This window comes from Podarcis muralis, chromosome 6 (genome assembly GCF_964188315.1).
Source record: "Podarcis muralis chromosome 6, rPodMur119.hap1.1, whole genome shotgun sequence".
Taxonomy (NCBI): domain Eukaryota; kingdom Metazoa; phylum Chordata; class Lepidosauria; order Squamata; family Lacertidae; genus Podarcis; species Podarcis muralis.
The window spans coordinates 70847511-70868484 of NC_135660.1; the positions used below are offsets into that span (position 1 = coordinate 70847511).

Consider the following 20974-nt stretch of genomic DNA (forward strand, 5'->3'; position numbering starts at 1 on the left):
TTTTCAGGTTTTCTTGCTTTCTGCAACAAGCATTCAATGTAATCTTACGCTTTGTCTTTGATAAAGCCCTGTGTTTTCTAATAAAGAAAATAGATTTTGCTCTTAGTTATATCTCTCTCTTATGAAGAGTATCTTAAAACTGTTAAGATCACTAGCTAAATTATACTGCTCATAGTGATTTCCCTGGAAGTCTATTGGGCTTTCTACAAGTGACCTTTCAGCATGTTTTCCTTTTGGAACAGAACAGAACCTTTCTGCTAGCCAGAGAGAAGTATATCCCCTTATAAGGATCTAACAGTAAAATGGAACAGATCTCTTTCATATATATACTCGGTGTAAATATTTATTCATCTTCTAGAGAATCAAACTCCCATTGTAAAACTAACACAGAAAGAATGTAGTTGCACATATTCAGCTTGTCAGAGTACTCTTGGAAATGCTATATGGTTGTTTTTTTACAAAACAATAATTTAAATAAAGTACAGTATAACATTAGGGACGCGGGTGGCGCTGTGGGTAAAAGCCTCAGCGCCTAGGGCTTGCCAATCGAAAGGTCGGCGGTTCGAATCCCCGCGGCGGGGTGCGCTCCCGCTGCTCGGTCCCAGCGCCTGCCAACCTAGCAGTTCGAAAGCACCCTCGGGTGCAAGTAGATAAATAGGGACCGCTTACCAGCGGGAAGGTAAACGGCGTTCCGTGTGCTGCGCTGGCTCGCCAGATGCAGCTTTGTCACGCTGGCCACGTGACCTGGAAGTGTCTGCGGACAGCGCTGGCCCCCGGCCTCTTGAGTGAGATGGGCGCACAACCCCAGAGTCTGTCAAGACTGGCCCGTACGGGCAGGGGTACCTTTACCTTTTTACAGTATAACATTAAATTGACTGGTCACTGGTAAAGTTGGGTCTAATGAAGTACTGTCCTTGTATAGACAATGTATTTTAGCCTTCTCCTTTTTCATGTGCTGGAATTTTTATGCAACTATGCAAGAATATGTGAGGCTGCATTAAAAAGTTCAAAGATGGCTTACATGATTATTTTCCACATGAATATTCCAGGCATTAACATTTAAATATTGCATTCTTAAAATGGTTTATCTGTTAAGGACTTGTTTACACAAGTCAGTTCTGAGTTGATGCTCTTTTAAACCTCTTCAATTTAAATGTGTTTTGGAAACTATCCAAGGTTTAAAGCGCATCTTCAATAAAGCTGGGACATCTCAAATAGTCTGGTACTTTTTTCACCTCATCCTAGGGTAACGGTATATAATGTCCCTGTTAATAATTGCACATTTGGCAGACAGGAGATTTTGCAGAGAGCACTAACTAAATTGCCTCTGTTCTACAGTATACAGAGTGGCCCTTTTTCTATAAGTAGCGTCTAGAGAGATGTTCAAGTGTCTCTAGCAGAAAGTATTTGATGGTAAGAAACATGAGAGCAGAACTTGAATCAAATCCAGTCTTGTATTTAACCATTTGCCTGGTCACCATAGGCCACCAGAATTCCATGCAGTACTATTCTGTACCTGCGCCAGACCCCTTGGTAGAAGGCAATTGACTGTTGTGGTTGGTTGGTTGGTTGGTTGGTTGGTTGGTTGGTTGGTTGGTGCTAGCCTACATGGCTTAGTAGTAGCCTACATTTCCATACTGGTTGAAGAAGAACTTTCCTTTCCTCTGTGGCCAGCATAGAAACGAAGGCTACGTAACGTCTTCATGTGCTAGTAAAATGTTTGCAGGCCAGGAATTTTTATAGGTACACTTGCACAGGTGAACTGATACATGGAAATGTACTGATATGAATAAGTAGCTGGGGAACTTGGGGTGAAACAATGTTGACTCAAGGTTGGACACTGTTTGGTTTAAAACAAAGTCTTGTGCTACAGGTTACATTAGACGTAGTCTTCTGGCAATGGTGCACACTAGTCAGAGCTTGGATTCATAACTTTGGCTTTCACGTAGTAGACTACATGATTTTAGATGCTGAACAAAACAACCTTGAAATAGTGCTTATACACCTGTGGCATGCTAACTATTTCATTACCGGAGGTTTTTCCTGTGTTGCTTTTTTTAAAAAATGGAATAAGCTACTGTTCTGCAGAAATTTCTCAAAAGACTTGAATAATCCAGTATAAATATGGTGGGAATCTAACTACATTTTAAGGGTAGTCTCAGAGCAATGGGATAATCTCAGAATTTCCACCGAAGTTTTAAATACACAGTAAAAGAGATGGTTCCCTGTGTGATGCAAATTACTTAAAAGTTTGAGAAAAATAAATGGGCACATCTCAGGAAACTGTTATAGACTATACAGGCATAGTAATAAGAATAAATAGTAGTAATAGATAAGTTAGGCATATTTTAAGACACTTTGAAGGCAACTCACTGCATCAATAAAATACCATTTTATTAGGAGAAAATAATGTATGGGATCCAAGCAACCAATTCCTGGGCATAGGCAGAAAGCCCTTATTTTTATATGGGTGGGGGGAAATGGTATTTCCTTCCTGTGGCATTCCCTTGTGCTTCACAGAGCCTTCTCAGGAAGGCTGTTCTTGAGATTGGGATATTTTCCTAGGATGAAAATGACTACCTCTGAGCAAAATATGGTTCACAGCAGTTGAGCTCCCAGCCACTGTTCACAGTCCAATGTGTGAGCTTCTGTGAAGCTCTCACAGCAGTCAGCAGGAGATGGATTTCACAATCCTGAATACATTTTTACTGTCTTCTGTATAGTTGCTTTGGAACTGTTCTCGCAAACCCTCCTAATAATATTTATGGCACACTGCAGGCCAAGTTCTTAGTGAAACTCTCACCAAATTAAATGTGAGTTGTGGATATGCAAAGGATAAATGACTTGGCCCTAATAGGGTAAAATCTTTGACGCTCTTCGCTTTAAACCTGAGAGGAACAGAGCTATGAAGATTACTACAAAAACGTGGGGCAAGGGGTGGAACTCCAGCGTCACGAAATTGAATTTTGTTAGCTATTGTATATTCTAACCTCTCCGCCTCTTTTCAATTCTCGTTAAGCCTGTAGATTTATTTATTTTTTTGCCTGTTTGACTGCTTCCGAAATGTTTCAGTGTTACTAAGGAAGGGAGAATTAAAGTCCAGCAACTCCATGCTGCGATATCTTTTAATCTCTTCTTTTTAAAAAAACAACACATTTTAACAGAGTTACCATAACCTGACACTTCGATTCTTAAGAAGATTCTTCTTATCACAGATCTTCTGCATATTTCTGTTGGTCATTAACACCAGCAGATATTCAAATGGATTTGTGGTGGATATGAGCATAGAAGAGCTGTAATCGCTTCCTGTGGAAAACCATTGTGTGGTGCACGGAAGATCTGTAAACTGAATGTGGGATGCACATCAACGTCAGTGTGTCGTGTTCTGAAGATCTCCAAACTGCGAGTTCACAGCAACAATGCTAGGACTGCTGTAAGAAAGTGATCCCATTTCACACAGTTTTCGACAGTGAGCTGAAGAAAGTTATGAAGACAATTTCCTCCTCAAACATAAGCAACATTTCAGTGGATGACATTTCCATAGACCATGTCAACCAGACCGCGTTTTCTCAGCCTGGCTGGCAAATAGCACTTTGGGCTATCACCTATTTATTCATAGTCATCGTATCAGTTGTGGGCAATGGCACTGTCATTTGGATTATCTTGTCTCACCAACGGATGAGGACTGTTACCAACTATTTTATTGTTAACTTGGCTTTTTCTGACCTGCTAATGACTGCCTTGAACACAGTGTTCAATTTTATTTATGCCAGCCACAACGTCTGGTATTTCGGTGAGGGATTCTGTCGGTTTCTTAACTTTATTCCTGTTACGGCAATGTTTGTGAGCATTTATTCTATGACTGCTCTTGCTGCTGAGAGGTAAGAGTTTTGAAGTTGAGCTAAATTTTGTTATCCTATTCTTATTTGTTTTTAAAGGGTTAACTTGTAAAAGCTGGGTTGAGAGAAGTTATACTAACCAAACTGGAAAAGCAGCTGAATTTTTACAAATCTAGGCATATTTACTTAAAAGTAGAGCTCACTGAGTTCTACAGCACAATCCTATGCATGTTTACTCTAAAGTAGGCCCCTTTGTGTTCACTGTGGCTTATTCCCAAGTAAGCGTGCATAGAATTGTGCCCTTACTCTCTAGTAAGTACTGTATTTTTTGCCCTATGGGAAGCACTTTTTCCCCTCCAAAAATGAAGGGAAAATCTTTGTGCGTCCTATGGGGCGAATGCAGGCTTTCTCTGAAGCTTGGAGAGCGAGAGGGGTCGGTGCACACCGACCCCTCTCGCTCTCCAGGCTTCAGGAAGCTATCTGCAAGCCTTGGGAGCCCGCGGGAGTTCTCGCAGGGCTCCCTAGGCTGCGGATAGCAGCCTGCTGCCCGGAGCGTGGAGCGCGCTGAAGCAGAGCGCCCCGCGCTTCGGGCAGAAATCCGCAGCCTAGGGAGCCCTGCGGGAGTATGGGCCGGTGCGTCCCATGGGACGAAAAATACAGTATGTTTAAGATTGTAGTCAAGGGGAACAGTCCTATACCTGGGAACGAACGAACACACACACACACACACAGCACTTCTAAATACAGCCAGAATCAAGTTGTCGTACTATGACTTGGAACTTGCATTTGGAACATGGGATAATTAACAAAGGGGACATTATATTCTGATCCTGAATTATTATTTTTGCACTGATGTAATATTTAAAGGGTTCACTGGTAAAACACATCCATTTCCTTGCTCATATGCATACCACCAGCTCCCAAACAGCTCCATCTGGTTCCTTTAAGGTGCCTACATCAGGGGCTACACTCTGAAGGTGCTGAAATCTGCACAGCCTGGTACCCAGTAGACCCAGGTACCGCCCCTTAATGCTATCAAAGAGCTTATATAACAGAGTAAAAGCAGATCCCTAAGTCAAAGGTTAAATGTGGTTTTCAACCATAGCAGAGTCTGGCTGAGTCTTATAATTCAGCAGGGAATCACTCCGCAGGACACAAAAAGGCCGTCCATTCCTATTACGGCAATTTAAACTTTATGGAAATTGTTTATCACTACCAAATCAAAAAGGCGATATTACAGAAGTTTCAGCGGGCTGCTACATAGCTTCTACTAGCTTGATCATTTTCTGAAAGTCCCATTCTGTTCCCTAGGGTTTTTTTAAATCTCCAGCAAGACTTACAAATATACCAGTACTTGATCTTCTTATTTATCTGTTTTTGTTTTAGTGTTTAGTGTTACACCAAGTCCTTGTTCACACATCATTTACAGACAGTGACTCATAACCTACAATACAGGAAATATCTGAATGCCTTATTTCTGAGGAGGACAATGCAAATTAGGTTCCGTTTCCTCTTGTCAAAAAAAGGACAAGTTAGCAAGATCCTGCCAGTTCAGAAACATCTTTCACTTAGTGTCAACAGGACAAAAGTCACCTCTGGGAAACAACCAACGTACTAGTCATCAAACATTTATTTAATAATAAAATACAAATAATACAAAATTATGTCAGTGTAGCTCCTGTGTTCAAATTAATTTAGAATTAATAAACTCCCAAGTTTTAACCAGATGTAAAACACTGTATTTCCCCATTACGTTCAGTGTCTGCGTGGTTCCTATATTCCTAGTAACAATAAAGTCCAAGTGTGTGAGACAATTGTCATATAGCTGATATGGCATATAAGGAGGTCTCTGTGTGCTTTGGTGAACCCTTGGATTTGCACAAGTGGAAAGAAATGGAGGGGAGGACCAATATGAGGCTCCCAGCCTATATAGACTTACTTGGGAGTACCATAAGTCCCACTAAACTCAACTGGGGCTTACTTCAGAGTGGGTATATATTAATAGGGTTGCACTGTCAGCCACAGAAAGAAAAACCCGAACAGGAAGAAAAGAGAACTGTGCAGACATTTCCTTTCAGGAGGCAGAGGTGAGTGAGGAATAAGCAAATATCAAATGTGGAATCAGCCATACATAGCATTGTTCAGAAAGCAAGCCAAACTGCTCATGGGGCAAAACGCAGGCTTGTAGGGGTTCCCTTTTCACAAACCTGAATCAGCCACTACAACCCAAATATAGCCACACTTGCAGAATGCAAGCAATATGTGCTATTACGCAGATAAGCCTACTCCTTGGTGGGGTAGACAGTAGTAGTCGATCATGAAAACAGAAATAAATCAGTTTCTGGGAAAGATTAATGACTTTAATAGAAGTAGCTTTTTCCGGTTCGAAGTCAAGGGCTGCTGGTAACAGATACATTGTGTAATCTGGAGCTTACCACAAATTTATATTAAAAAAACAGTCCTCCAGATCAGTTTATTTTCTCTACATCTCCCACTTCGGGATTCTTGGGGAAGAACTTATAAATCTAATGCCTTTTTTATTTTTATTAGTTACGTAGGAAAAGTTGAACTTCCATTTTTATAAAGCACAAGGTTTGTGCCATGACTATAACTGCACCACTCTTTAGGGAGCTATCCTATGTGTAAGAAGCTGGTGTAAAGAAAGCCAGTGGAAATAAAGTTGGCATGAAGTTACACCTGATCCAAATCCCATTCAGCAGCTAGGCGGATGCTGCTGCCCTGCCTAAGTCTGGCAGAGGAAAAACAAGTCTTTAAAACAGTGTTCTGTGCTGGCTTGCCAGGTCACGTAACTAGGCTGAATCTACTTAGGATCCAGCCTAAGGCCCACCCTCCCAGTCCTGGCCCAGAATGCTCCCTTTCGTAGCCTTACACCAGCCTCAGCTCAGCCTTTTCAGACAACCACATTTTCCTGCCTGGGAGGCTGCCTCTTCTGTTTTTCTTCCCTTCACACTACTGCTAGTCATAAAAGATTTCTCAGGAAAACAGGTAGGCTGCATTTATCTTCCTTGGAAAAGTTTACAAAAACAAGCCATCGTTTCTTGCTGTTTGGATTAGGGGTGCCAGATTTTCCTGCGCCATGTGTGACAAATGGATGAAGTTCTCTTCCTCCCTACACAGCTAAGATGTGGGGAAGCTTTGCCTGCTAAACTTCTGCTTGTCATGTGGCTTTTTAAGACACAGGAGCCATGCCAGAAAAAGTTGGCACCCCTAAAATTTATTTTATACATTCTGCAAAAGCTCCGGACAGATCTTCCAAGCAAAGAGGCTGTCGTAACTTGGCAGTAAGTAATTGGAAGCTAATATTTTTTGTTTGGGTTTTGATTCACTCAAAGGTGCAGTTAAGAATCGACAAGACAATATATCAATTGAACAGGACAAGTACTGTTGCACAAGTTGTATTAGGAACATAGGAAGCTGCATTGTACCAAATCAGATTGTTGGTCTATCTCACACACTTTTGGACTGCCACCTTTTCCCGCCGGAGCAGTACCTATTTATCTACTTGCACTTTGACGTGCTTTCGAACTGCTAGGTTGGCAGGAGCAGGAACCGAACAACGGGAGCTCACCCCGTCACAGGGATTCGAACTGCCGACCTTCTGATCGGCAAGTCCTAGGCTCTGTGGTTTAACCCACAGCGCCACCCGCATCCCGGTCACCAGCTTGGATGGCCCCAAAAGAGCGTTAGGAAAATGGAGGCTAGCGATGGCTACTAACCACAGCAGCCATGTTCTCCCTCAGCTGTTGGAGGTAGTATGACTCTGAATACCAATTGCCAGGAAAAGCTCTGTTGCACTCATGCCCTGTTTGCAGGCTTCCCATAGGCATCTGGTTGGCCATTGTAAGAACAGGATCCTGGATTAGATGGGCCTGGGGCCTGATCCAGCAGGACTGCTCTTGTGTTCTATTGTCTATACATACTGACTAGCAGTTGCTCTCTTCCCTTGCACTGTCTGAAGTTGTCAGGCATTGAACCTGGAACCTTCAACTGAGTGGCTGGGGCAATCCAGTCAGATGGGTGGGGTACAAATAATTAAATTCTTATTAACGTTCAAAGCAGGTGCCCTATCACTAAGCTATGGGGGAGAGATTTTATTTTGTTTGCTTTTTAATGAGAAACATTATTGAACCAATACGTAAACCGAAACACTTCAAAAGTAGCACTTCACTGAATTTTGCAATGCGATTCTCCAACTAGCATGTTCAAAAATGGGTATATTAGGGGGAAAGTGTGCATAAAAATGCTTGTTAGTGAAAATAACATACAAAATGCATTATATTGGGGAGGTATATTTTAAAAATGTGGATATTGGTTAAGACTAAATGGACAAAGGTCCATGTAGAAAATGGCACCAAAGTTGCTGACAAATTTGCATGAGGCATTAAAAAGATTAAATCACAAATTGCTGTGGAAATATGAAGAGATGAATTTAAGAATGGAAAAAAATAGAAACCTGGAGAACCCAAAACTGAGACATTCATTCATCCATAGCTATGGCACTTCCATGGAATAACTTGCCCTGAATTACTGTACTTCCTGCAATCTCAGAGTAAACAAACTACAAGGAGGCAGGAATTAATCATTGTACAAATAACTCTTCTCAGCAGAGCCACTTACTTAGGTATACAAAACCCTGGGATCATAAATCCTATCCTTGGCATTAGAAAAAGCTACCAATTTTGGAAAAACTCAGCCACACTGGCCATGCAACATCAATTATTGTCGAAAATGTCATTTTCTGTGTGTCCTACAGTACGTGTGTGGTATGATCACAGAGCACATTTATCAAGCAGGCCACACTGGCTTCCTGGTCATGTGTCAGTCAGCAACCCGAGATGAGTGTTCAGAACAGGTGTGAGATAAAATGCACAACATGTCATTTAAACTGGAAGGCACAAGGGTTGGAGAGAGGCTGAGGGGAAAACATTTCCACTGCTCAGTGAACAAATCAGGCCTGTGGCAGCAGCATGACTTTTTCTTAAAAAAATAAATGATTGCCCCTAACAAAGCTAAGACAAATCACTAATTAGTCTGGCCTTATTTACACCAATCTATGCATATTTGTATGCATTCTTTAACTAGAGAACTCCATTATAAAATCTGGAGGCATGCAAATATTGAAGTAGAGCTGTATATTCCCCTCGCCACAGCTTTTTATTAGAGGTCACTCCAGAAGTTCCCCAAGTTTCAGAATCGGCTTGGGAGTGAATGCTCAGAAGACTCATTTGTATACACCAAGCATTTCCCACAGTCCTTTAGATCTGTGGATTTCTTTCCACATAAATGTACACAGTAGAGTAGGGTGGAGGGGATAATGCTTTGCCTCTTCTACAAATGTTTGAATTGTTTATTGTGAATATGGCTGTGTACACACTATACCTTCAAAGCACAGAGCACAGTCTTCCCGACAAAGAATTCTGGGTGCTGCTGTTTGCAAATGGTTGCTAGGAATTGCAATTTTGTGCAAGCTGAACTGCGGCCTAATTCTCTCTCTCTTCCTTTCAGGTATATGGCTATAGTTTACCCTTTCAGGCAAAAGCTCTCTGCTGGGTACACCAAAGTGGTCATAGGAATAATCTGGTTGGTGGCTTTTGGACTTGCTTTCCCACAGTTCTTTTATGCACAAATTCGTGTCGACTACGGAATGACCAAATGTGTTGTTGCCTGGCCAGATGACGTTCATCGTAAACATCTCATCACGTAAGAACATCCCAAATCCTGAACCCCAAAATACATGTTGGCAGCTGAGAACTCTTGATTTAAGGGGGAAAGAGAGCAGCGAATGATGTTGCTGAAAATCTTGCCTTAACCATCTGTTTTCAGCCATAATCTATGTTACTACTATGTCTTCTTTATACTTGATGGAGGAGAGTGGAGGCAAACAGGTGACCATGTTAATATTCATGCAGTAATCAGGGATACTGCCAATTTAGGGTGTTTGATCCACAGATTTCAATGAAGTTGCAGTTTTCTAAAGTGAAAGAAGTCTATGACATTCGGCTGTGACATTCTGTGATGGGGGAATGAGGGTTGGATCCAGGAACTCAAGGTGATCAAATTTAATTCAAACAGGGCTTCATACGTCAATTAAAAATCCTTCAGACATATCCGAGTTAACTGAATGGCAGGACCATCCCAAGACTTTTAAATCCTTGGGGGGAAAGGGATACCAGTATTCCTTCCATACTAGTAATTGGTTTAAATGCCTTTGCTGGACAATTCTGGCAATGTCATAGCATTGGAGGGCTTTGGGGTGCCTGTGTTACCCTCTCATCTTGTCTTTAAAAGTCAATTGCAACATTAGCTTCCATGTAATTTCTAGCAAAATATTCCTGAGGCTATTCAGAGCTACTGTATCTTTACCTAAAAGCTTCTTCTTTGCAGCTGCCAACTTTAATTGCTTTAGCCTATAATTGTCCTTTAATTAGTCCTTCCTGCTCTACACTTTCATTACTAGGTTTCTTTTTTTCTTTTAACTGAAAAATAGCATAGTGTCACAAATATGGGGCAATTCATTCCTAATGAAACATCATATTGAACAGAAAATGCTTAGCGGAAGGGATCACAGGGAGCAAGCTTCTAATTAAAGTTGCAGGTGGGTTGCCTTTGTCCCAGCACAAAAAGTGAAGCACTTACCTCAGCAGCAGCACTCTCCCCGTTGCAATAAATTGATGAGAAAGCCACAGATATGTAATCTTCTGGCCCAATCGAGATTCACACAGAAACAAGGATCAGCAAGGAGCATCTGTTTGAACAATCGCCATGCTTCCTGTTTGAGAAATATCAAATCAAAATCTGGCACTGAATGGGATGCCCTCACTGTGATATGAAGCAACACTTCTATAGAGTAAAAGTCCCATTAAATCTGTAAGAGAAATTTTGACAGTTGATTACCGATAGTGAAAAAAATGTTTAGTCAAAACATGGCAATGTGGTGGACGCAAAAAGAAGGGGGAAGCGGTGTGACCTCAAAAAGCAGGCCTTGGGTCCAGTAGATAAAAGGAGTGAGGGGAAAATGGAGAGGTATCTTGAGACCTTGCAGTGATTAGCCTTGCAGTGATTAGCCTTGCTATTTGTGGCAAAGGGAAGGATTTCCCCCATGTGTTCTTATCTCTTCCTCTGTCTGGCTCACCTCTTCCCCTTTTAGTCCGGGGGAAACCACACTCAAGGCTAAAACATAGAGTCCTTTGTTCTGTTTATTAGGTTCTGGAATTCAGGAGGCCAAACATTTATGGAGCTTTGGGTACAATTCTCATCTCCCTCCAGAAAGGAGGCACGGTTATTTAAGCATTGCGTTAACATCACTCCTTGAACATTTATCATCAACCATCTTCTACAAATAGTAGCCTTCTGACAAGCTGTCTTCATGCCACTGGTTTACTGAGGCCACTGTCACATCACCAAAAAAAAGGTGGGGGAGGGGGCACACACAAAATTTTACACAAATTCACACTGTATACATGATATGCTAATTTATATGCATGGTTGCAAATTTAGAAATAATCACTATAATTCAAATATAAATTAACTATCATTTTGCCATAGTGGAGAAGACTATGGTTTGCTCAGTCTGTTGTCCCCATGTTAACTGTTGATGGGCAACTTCAAGGCTCTTACTCTCCCTTCATATGTATCTGGTCAGGCCTTCTGACAGAGGACACTTTCCAAACAGTGGAAATTATAGAACCTTAAGAGTTAGAAGGGACCCCAAGGGTCATCTAATCCAACCCCATGCAAGTTCTCGGTAAAGTAGGGCAAATGGTCACCCTAAACAGCAGTTTATAACTTTGAGAGTATCACTTTTGAAAGACCATTAATGGTACAATGTGTTTTGATAGCTTCCCCTCACCGGCCTTGCTTCACATCCTCCTTGAGTGTTTTTGCCTGATTGGAACATGCCATTGAACTCTGAGAAGGACTTGTTGCTTGCTTGGATGGAGAATAGTGTGTGTGTGTGTGTGTGTGTGTGTGTGTGTGTGTGTGTGTGTAAAAACTACCCCAGTGTACAAAGATACCATTTACATTCACTGCTCTGGCCACTCTTGCCCTGGAAACCACTGGCCCCCGGAAAGTTTTGGAAACTCAGGCAGAAAAGCATTCCTTGATCTTCCCAATACATGGAGGTTCTTTTTGGACTGAAGGAAGGGAAACAAGCTCTATCCATGCTCAGCTCTTTCTCTCTTTTTTTCAGGTACCACATTGCAGTCATTGTTTTGGTGTACCTGCTGCCTCTCCTAGTGATGTTTATCACATACAGTGCAATAGGAAAGGCTCTGTGGAATAATGCTGTTCCTGGAGATCACACTCATGTGCTCAGCTACCAGCATATGATTACAGCCAAAAAAAAGGTTAGTTGTCGTGAGCTAATAATTGCTGCTTATAGCGCAGTGGTAACATGAACCCAGGGGTAAATCTCACTGCTGCATAGTTTCGTTATCAGCAAGAACAACAGACCAGACACACCTCTGGCTAAGACTCAGACTGTGTATGCGGTATTTCTTAAAAAACAACAGGATAGGTACAGATCATGACAAAAAACTGTTCCCAAACCAATGGTAGGAGCGCATTAGGTGCAGAGTTTGTGGGAATGTGTAGTCTTGATTTTTCAAATTACCACCTAAGTTTTAGCAAATACCCTCTGCTGTCCCGGATAGGTACTACAGCATGATGCCTCTAACCAACATTATAAAAGGTGAAGGTAAAGGGCCCCTGAATGGTTAAGTCCAGTCAAAGGTGACTATGGGCTGCGGTGCTCATCTTGCTTCAGGTTGAGGGAGCCAATGTTTATCCACAGACAGCTTTCCGGGTCATGTGGCCAGCATGACTAAACCACTTCTGGTGCAACGGAACACCATGACGAAAGCCAGAGCACACAGAAATGCCATTTATCTTCCCACCACAGTGGTACCTATTTATCTACTTGCACTGGCATGCTTTCGAACTGCTAGGTTGGCAGAAGCTGAGACAAAGCAACGGAAGCTCACCACAGTCACACAGATTCAAACCGCTGACCTTCTGATCAGCAAGCCCAAGAGGCTCAGTGGTTTAGACCACAGTGCCACCTGCGTCCCAATAACCAACATTATATACATTGGCAGCAAACAAGTAGGGCAAGATACTGCTAGCTAAGGGGGTTCAACTTGAATAGTCACCACCTGTCACTTTCCAATCCCAAAAAGTGCATGTTTCTGGGATTTTCGGCAACATTATCACAGCAGCATTCTGTACAGCCACAGTTGCTTTTATAAACAAGTTGCTACTATATATTGCAGGGATGAGGATACTGTCATTAATACAACTATGCATTTAAGATATTGTCTGGTTTGGTTCATAAGAAACTCCAGGCACAAACTGTTGCACAGAAACGCATCACAGACTTGCTGAGTACCCACCCTAAGCCTGTATTTCACGAGAAATGGGTGGCAGCCTCTTTGACACCACAGGGACAAATCTAGGACCAGAAGAATGACAAAGCATTCAAAGATTTCTCTTTCCTTTTTCTAGTTTGTCAGGACAATGGTTGCAGTCGTGATCACATTTGCCATCTGTTGGTTCCCTTATCATCTCTACTTCGTCTTGGGGAACATCCGGAAAGACATTTACAGGCAGAAGTACATTCAACAAGTATACCTGGCGGTGTTTTTGCTTGCCATGAGCTCTGCGATGTATAGCCCAATTATTTATTGCTGCCTTAATCAAAAGTGAGTAGTGCATGTGTTAAATGAATGCAAGCACCTTGGGAGTATCACTGAAGTGTAAGATAAAAATGCTCGTATATCAATATAGGAACCTAGGAAGCTGTCTTATACCAGTTCAGATCATTGGCCCATTTTGCTCAGTGTGGCCTACACTCAGGGCTTATCCTTGTATCATATTTAGCTTGACCTCTAACATTTACAATGCAATCATTTACATTCCCGCTCTGAAGCAAATACCACCGAGTTCAATGGTGCTTACTCTCAGGCACATTATTAAATTCCACAAAAAACAGCGCTTTTCTCTAAATGTGCATCACATTCCTTTGATAGCCTCTGTATTCCATCAGGGAAACAGTCCATTTTTCTTTGAAGAGAAAATTTCCTTTGGGGGTTCAATACGGAGGCTCACACAAAATTCCTCATTCGTCAGACTTTATTCAATAATTTGTTACGGGACAGAGTACAAAAGAGTCTGTGAGAGCACACACCCTATATAAGGAAATATACGTCATCTTGACCATTCATTCTCTAGCCAACCACCTTCTGCCACCTCAGCACCTCACCTTCTCTCACCCAACCATAGTCCTTGAAAACACTTACTCAACCCACGTTTTTTGCTGTACATGAGGAGACTTCCTTGTGCCTTTGTCAAGCAATTGGCCATTAGGTTCCTCCTAAACTGATTCTTACCAGTTTGGGGGAGAGGCTGCACTCTTGCATACGTGATGGCAAGATCCTCATGGATAATGGGTTTTGCAGAATTTCTACCTTCTCAGTCTGTACAAGGGATGGGGAGCTTTTTCTGACTACATTCTGGGGGTCACATGCTAGTGGTTGCTGGGTCAGAGGCAAAAGTAGACAGAACAGCCAATGTGACTTATGCTTTGGTATCGGCCACACACAAGTCATGTTTTTCTATACAGATTTATCTCTCCACCCTGTCAGGCAAGAGGTGCCACCCTCCAAAGACACAGTCCACCCAGACAAAACACTTGAGGAATCCCTCTCAAGTCTGAGATTCTCCATCCCTCATTTATACCATGTAACACTTAGCTTGTGTTTGCACCCATTTACAGGTTCCGCTCTGGTTTCAAGATAGCTTTCCAGTGCTGCCCTTGCATCAAAGCAACGGAAAGAGACAGACTTAATCTTACTCCCCGATTGCCTTTAAAGAAGACCTGGAGAGATCAAGCATCTAACAACCTGACAAGCACAGGAACACAGACAACCAATATGGACAATGTACCATTAAGTACCATGTATTTGGTCGTTTGACTATTTTGCCAATAGCTTGATTAATGGCTTCTTGTTGTGTTTCTTCATTGCAGATTAAAAATATTACCACAGAGGTTTGTGACAGATTTGGGAGTATTCTTTGCAGTGCTTCATACCAGCAACACAGCCAATCAATTCCTCCATCAGTGTTATTGCTTGAATGTCTTAGTGTCTGAAAATAATCTCAATGCCATATGCTCATACTATTATGGAAAGCCACAGGGCCGACCCAAGACATTTTACTGCCTGAGGCAAAGGACAAGGCGGCTCACCTCCCTATTCCATGTACAGAAGCCAACTGAACTAGCTGTTGAATCTTATTTCAATGCTATGGGACAGCATCCATCATGGCACCTGATGGCAACAGACCAGTTTTGGGGGTCCAAGATACGACTGTGGAGCACACAGAGCAGATTGCATACTTCAGAACAAATAGAAAAAGGGCACCCCCCCCAACTGTACATGTTGACTGGAGAATGTGCAACTTGCCTGGAGAATGTACAAAATTCAGCCAAAATATGCACAATTCTCCAAGGCCTGTTGCACAATTCCCTCCTCATTGGAGAGTTATGTGCACCGTCTCCATCAGGTCTGGTGAACAACAGCCAGTTGTTATGCACATTTAACTGATTGACTTACATTCCTTGTGGCATATACATAAATGACACCTTTCCCCAGAAAATGTAAAGCATTGTCATATTATTTTTAAATACTTTAAAAAGTAAAAGACTGTTAACATATTCAGTCATTTGAGTAAAACACTGACAACAGCATTCGTTATCTGAATCAAGGTGGAAGTTAAGATAATTCGAAATAGTTTGATCGTTAATACATTTCTGATAAGAATTACGAGCAATTGTGATTTGTTCACCATACTGAAGAATTATGTTTATGGTGGCTATTAATTACTGTGCTATGGCCCATAATTCACAAGTGCAAATTCATCTTTGTGTATTTTGTATGGAACCCCAAACCAAATCTTTTTTTTTTTTCCAGTCCATCATCTTGGCATTAAAAATTCAAATACAGTGGTACTTGGGTTCACAAATGTAATCCGTTCCGGAAGTCCGTTCCAAAACCAAGACGCGCTTTCCCATAGAATATTAACCATCAGACGGCACAGATTCAACTCAAGGACACAACACGTAGCAGTTCTTGGGTCAAAAAGGTGTGCAAGTGTGTTCAACCCAAGGCTGAAATCTGGTGGGACATTTTAACACTGTTGTGTAAAGAAACATTTGCTAGAGGCAAACATTTCTCAGGAAATATCTGGAATCTAGAATTGAATCAAGTTTTTATTTTAAATATTCCCAGTTTGTTTCCATTGCTTTTAAAACACACAGGGATCTTCCCCCACCCTTCTCCAAAGCACCAATCATTCCTTTGCCAGAAAGAATCACCAAACACCAACACACGTCAAAAAAAGTTTAATATTGTCACAAATATTCACTTTGCACTAGTAAGTACTGCTGCTACTAGTGGTGCAATGTAAAAAGACTTTCTAGCATTGCAAATCCAGGGAATCATGCAGATCTTCAGGAAGACACACACGCACGCACACGCACACACTTAAAGCTGAGCTTACTGCTTGTGACTTGTGTTACCACACAACATTCGATCACAGTGCACCAAAATGCATATTGAAATGCTTATTAGCATGGGGAATCCAAATCTTGAGGAGCAGAGAAGAAAAATACCGTATTTTTCACTCTATAAGACGCACCAGACCACAAGACGCACCTAGTTTTTGGAGGAGGAAAACAAGAAAAAAAAATTCTGAATCTCAGAAGCCAGAACAGCAAGAGGGATCACTGCACAGTGAAAGCAGCAATCCCTCCTGCTGTTCTGGCTTCTGGTATAGCTGCACAGCCTGCATTCACTCCATAAGACGCACACACATTTCCACTTACTTTTTAGGAGGGAAAAAGTGAGTCTTATAAAGCAAAAAATACGGTAAGTCTGCAAATCTCTTTTCTTCTGGCCAATGGTGCTATTTAGTTGAACAAACAACAATTCATATTTCAGAGAACACAGAAAGATCTAGAATGGTAGTGGGTCGCTTCTCCGGCAGCTGTTCAGAAAACTAACTGCAGGCTAACCAAACTTAAAAGACAAGCTAGCTAATTTTGTATTTGTGCAATTCCAAATAGGAAGGGAAAGGTGATGTGGGTTGTCTGCGTGCGATGGCAATTTTTTTCCTGTGCAAATTAGGCAAGTTTGCATAAATTAATTTGCACCAGAAAGTTTCATGCAAGGCTATAATCTGGCATGCTTATTTTACTTGCATTTATTTTAATAATAATAATAAAAAGCTAAAAGATTTGAATCTGCTAAGCTTGGCTGATTTGCAATAGGCAAATGCATTGTTACTAAGAATCTTAACAAACCAGGGGGATCCATGGAAAGGTAAATAACCGGGGAGTGGGGGGGCAGGATGCATCCCACATCACTGTTTGCCAGCCCTTTCTATTTGCTGAGTGGCAGGCTGGCTTGACTTGCAAGTCTAGCTGAATCTAGTCCCAATGCTGGAAATTTCCTTGCTTTAGGCACCTTTGGAGCAGGCTAGTTTGGTGTTACTTGCCCACAATGCTTTCCCAAGCACCCTGGAGTTCCTTGCTCCACACCCTATGTGGATTGACACAAGGACAGTTCCTTGAAACTTTACTCATCTAATCGTTAGATGCTGCTGCTATCTATGTATCTAAAAGCAGGGGGTTTTTTCCAGCAGGAACTTAGCTCCAGCATCTCTCAGGTGGGCGCCATTGCCATTCCAAGAGAACAAGGGAGGTGTTCATGGTGAGTCCAGACCTTTTTCTAGAAAAACAACACTGTTTAAAAGCCTGGTTCTGTAGTTAATGTCACTTTTAAATCCACATGGAAAGGTATATACTTCCAAACATCAGGGGCATTATTCAGCTCCATTAAAAATCAGTGTGGTTTTGGCCTCCATAGGACCCACTGTTAATGGCGATTAGGATGCATTTCATTCCACCCCTTCCCCTATTATTTAGCTAGACTCAGAGTGTAAATTTTTAAAGCACTCGTGTGAGCGCTGCCATGTGGAAACTAGCCGTTAACGCAGATTACAGGGCTCCCTAGCAAAGCACCCAAACACCACTTTGCTCACTCAGGTCTGGTCATCCATTCGCTCCCATACATATGGACATACCAGGAGGCAGCAGCTGTGTCTAGGAAGCTGCCTGCTATTTTAATTTGTCCGCCACTTTCCGGGGCAATGTTACATTGGGTGCACAAGAGCATTGTGGGAAAATTAAAATGGCAGCTTCCCAGTCACAGCAGCCAAAGGCTCACAGCCAAAGGCCTGGGCAGGCCAGAAAGCCAGGATAACTCCAGCTTTGGCAGGTGGACAAAGATGTTGGGAATGGTGTTGGCCTTGCAGTGTGGCACAACGTTTCCAGAAGCAAATACATGCCGTGGACTTGCCAGAACTCCCCTAGATAACCTGCAGCCATGTCACTCCCACATTGCAAGCACTCGTACAATTGCTACACAAAGGCAGTCCGTGAACTCGGCTCATTGCACTGGAAGTGGCTCTCAGAGCAGGAAGGGAGACCAGGATGCCCCTTTTAAAAATTAACATCCTCAACTCACCAGAATCTAGCCAAACCAAGGGAAGGGTACATGGAAAGCTATGGATATCTCTACGGTCAGAGGTTTGGATTATCTCTGGGGTCAATCCTTCTCTTGGTTTTGTTTTGTTTTTACTACCACAGACTTGCCTTTTGGAACAGCACAAATCTTACTTGGAAACACGACATCATTCACCAAAGCAGCGGGAAAAGCCAGTGATATTAAGACATGTCAGAAGAGCCCCTTATCTCTTTCCTAGTGACCGAATACAGTGAGCAGAAGACAATTCTGGCCGCTAAAGGAGACCTTCCTACAGGAGCACGGAGTGCAGCTCAGCAGATGTGAAAACTTCCAAGTTGTCTGAAAGGAAAAGGGTGCGGGGAATCAAACATTTGGCTAGAAATTTGGAAAAGAACTGCTAAGCCCTCTTAGCATAAGCATTTGTCTCCTACTCAGCACTGTTGGTGGTATATGTATTTAACATGGATGTAGTAGCAGCTGGAAATAATACACTTGACACACAGAACCACCTGCTCTTATCCTTGGACATCATTTGGCTGTAATTTTAGACCTCGAATAATAAACCTATTTTTGACATTTGTTTAAATTATAGATTCTCCTTTTTTCCTTTGAATGATTTACACACGGGGAATGTGCCAAATAGGGCAGAAAAAGACACATGCAGACAAGGGGTTCAGAGGAGGGAAATATTATCAGCAACAGCAGCACACGCTATTCAGTATCCTATTTTTATTTTTTTAACTCCAACGCTTCCATAAAGCAGCAGTGGGACTCTGGGCTTCCCCTCTTGCCAGTTCAGACTACAGAACCGCTGCTTTTCGCAAGGAAGTGCTCGGAAGGCAGAATGAGCCAGTGGTGCAGAGTTCAGTTATGCTCAGCCTCACGCAGTCTACATCCCACGGCAGTGATGAGGGCAGCCCCTTTGCCACTGCCATCTTCGGACAGAAGGAATGTCACATCGCACTTGGGGGCCAGGTCCTTTACCGTTTGGTGCATGACCCTTGAAAAACTGTGAAACAAACAAACAAAAAGAGGGAAACGTGAGGGAGGGCTTCTCTCTGCCAGTCCATAATCACGACAAGGTCTCAAGATTACCAAGCAGGTTTCATTCTCTTTTCAGCAGCTACGCTTCTCAATACCAGTTGCTGGAAAACGGATAGCTCAGTTGGTTAGAAAGTGGTGCTGATAACGCCAAGGTTGCAGGTTCGATCCCTGTGCATCTTCCTGCATTACAGGGGGTTGGACTAGATGATCCTCAGGGTCCCTTCCAACTCTCCGATTCTATGAAATTGCAGGAAAGGAGAGAGCTTGTGTGCTCACGTCCTGCCTTCAGGCTTCCCACAGGCATCTGGTTGGACACTGTGAGAACAGGATGCTGGACCAAATAGGCCACTGGCCTGATCCAGCAGGCTCTTCTTATGCTCCTCCATGTTAAACCGGAAGCCTTCCTTATGTCAGTGAATGGAGCCAGACACTCAACATGCAGACTTTACAGAAGAAACTGGCAGGAGATCACAGAAGGAAGCAAGGAGCAGCTGTGGTATAAAGGGAATTCCTTCTCACTGTTTTCACACACCCATCCACAGTGATTTCTATAAGGCATGCACCTGAAATATGCATCCGAGTCCATTCATTTTTATGGAAATGAGAATTAGAAACCCCTTATCCTTAACCTATGCCTATGGAGTCTGCAGTGAAACATAAGCTCAAGCCCAAAAGAGTGGTGGAGTACACAGTGACTACTCATTAAGCAAGCACACAGTAAACCACAAAAAATGCAGGCTAGGAGAAAAGGCTCCCTTGGCTATTTCGTCAGAGCATCCCCAATCTCTCACAAGCCAAGCACTGCTTTTCACAAAGCTTTAAGACACTTCCCGGAGCACAGACAGCAAAAGCACATAATTTCCCAGTACTTACTGTGGGTGAAGCTTATACAGTGTACCATCAACGCCCACCGTTACATCCAGGTGGTCCAAGCCTCTGTTCTCCCTTATTTTGTCTACAACGGCAGCCATCCCAGCTCCACACAGCTGAGCCGCCCTCCTTGATACTGCGCCACACACCGTCTTGACGATGATACTGTCATCACAGGTGCTGTTCAGACCAAGCTGCTGGAGGATTGTACGGACCTGAAGCAGCGCTAACCTGTCACTGTTGAGAAGACCCAAGGGGAGAAGGGGGAAGAGAGAGAAAACAGAGGCTTGAACTCGTTTCCAAAATTCTCTGCTTCGGTGGACACCAGGGATAAGGGCACCAGATGCTGTTGGACTCCAACTCCCATCAGCCCAGCAAACATGGCCAATGGAATGTGGCCAACAACACCTGGAGGGCCACAGGTGTATGCAGTCAAAGACTCCCGTTGGCCTAGGTACCACATGCATCACTGAGTGTACAATTGAAGGCCTATTCTGGCATTCAGGCTATAAATGGAGGCTATACATTGGCTATAAATGGAGGAGCAGGTACCCAACATCCCCCTCCCCGCTGGAATGCCAGCTCAACCTCAAACCAGTCCACATTAAGTGCACA

At 42.7% G+C, this 20974-nt stretch overlaps 2 protein-coding genes across 4 annotated transcripts in view; one reads left to right on the forward strand and one right to left on the reverse strand.

Moving 5' to 3' along the window:
- The first annotated feature begins 3139 nt into the window (after positions 1–3139).
- TACR2 (tachykinin receptor 2) lies at positions 3140–14897 on the forward strand. The gene is made up of 5 exons (XM_028729463.2): positions 3140–3881; positions 9366–9560; positions 12052–12208; positions 13365–13561; positions 14635–14897. Exons 1-5 carry the CDS (start codon positions 3487–3489, stop codon positions 14831–14833), a joined length of 1143 nt encoding a protein of 380 aa, XP_028585296.1. The 5' UTR covers positions 3140–3486; the 3' UTR covers positions 14834–14897.
- A 1348-nt stretch (positions 14898–16245) lies between these two features.
- LOC114597201 (hexokinase-1) overlaps positions 16246–20974 on the reverse strand; it is a 49467-nt gene continuing 44738 nt past the window's right edge. For all 3 annotated transcript variants that reach the window (XM_028729459.2, XM_028729458.2, XM_028729460.2), the window contains exons 17-18: positions 20363–20596; positions 16246–19454 (exon numbers count right to left, since the gene is read on the reverse strand). In XM_028729459.2, coding sequence (XP_028585292.1) covers positions 19310–19454; positions 20363–20596 — 379 coding nt within the window. In that variant the 3' untranslated portion in view covers positions 16246–19309. The remainder of the gene's footprint in view (positions 19455–20362; positions 20597–20974) is intronic.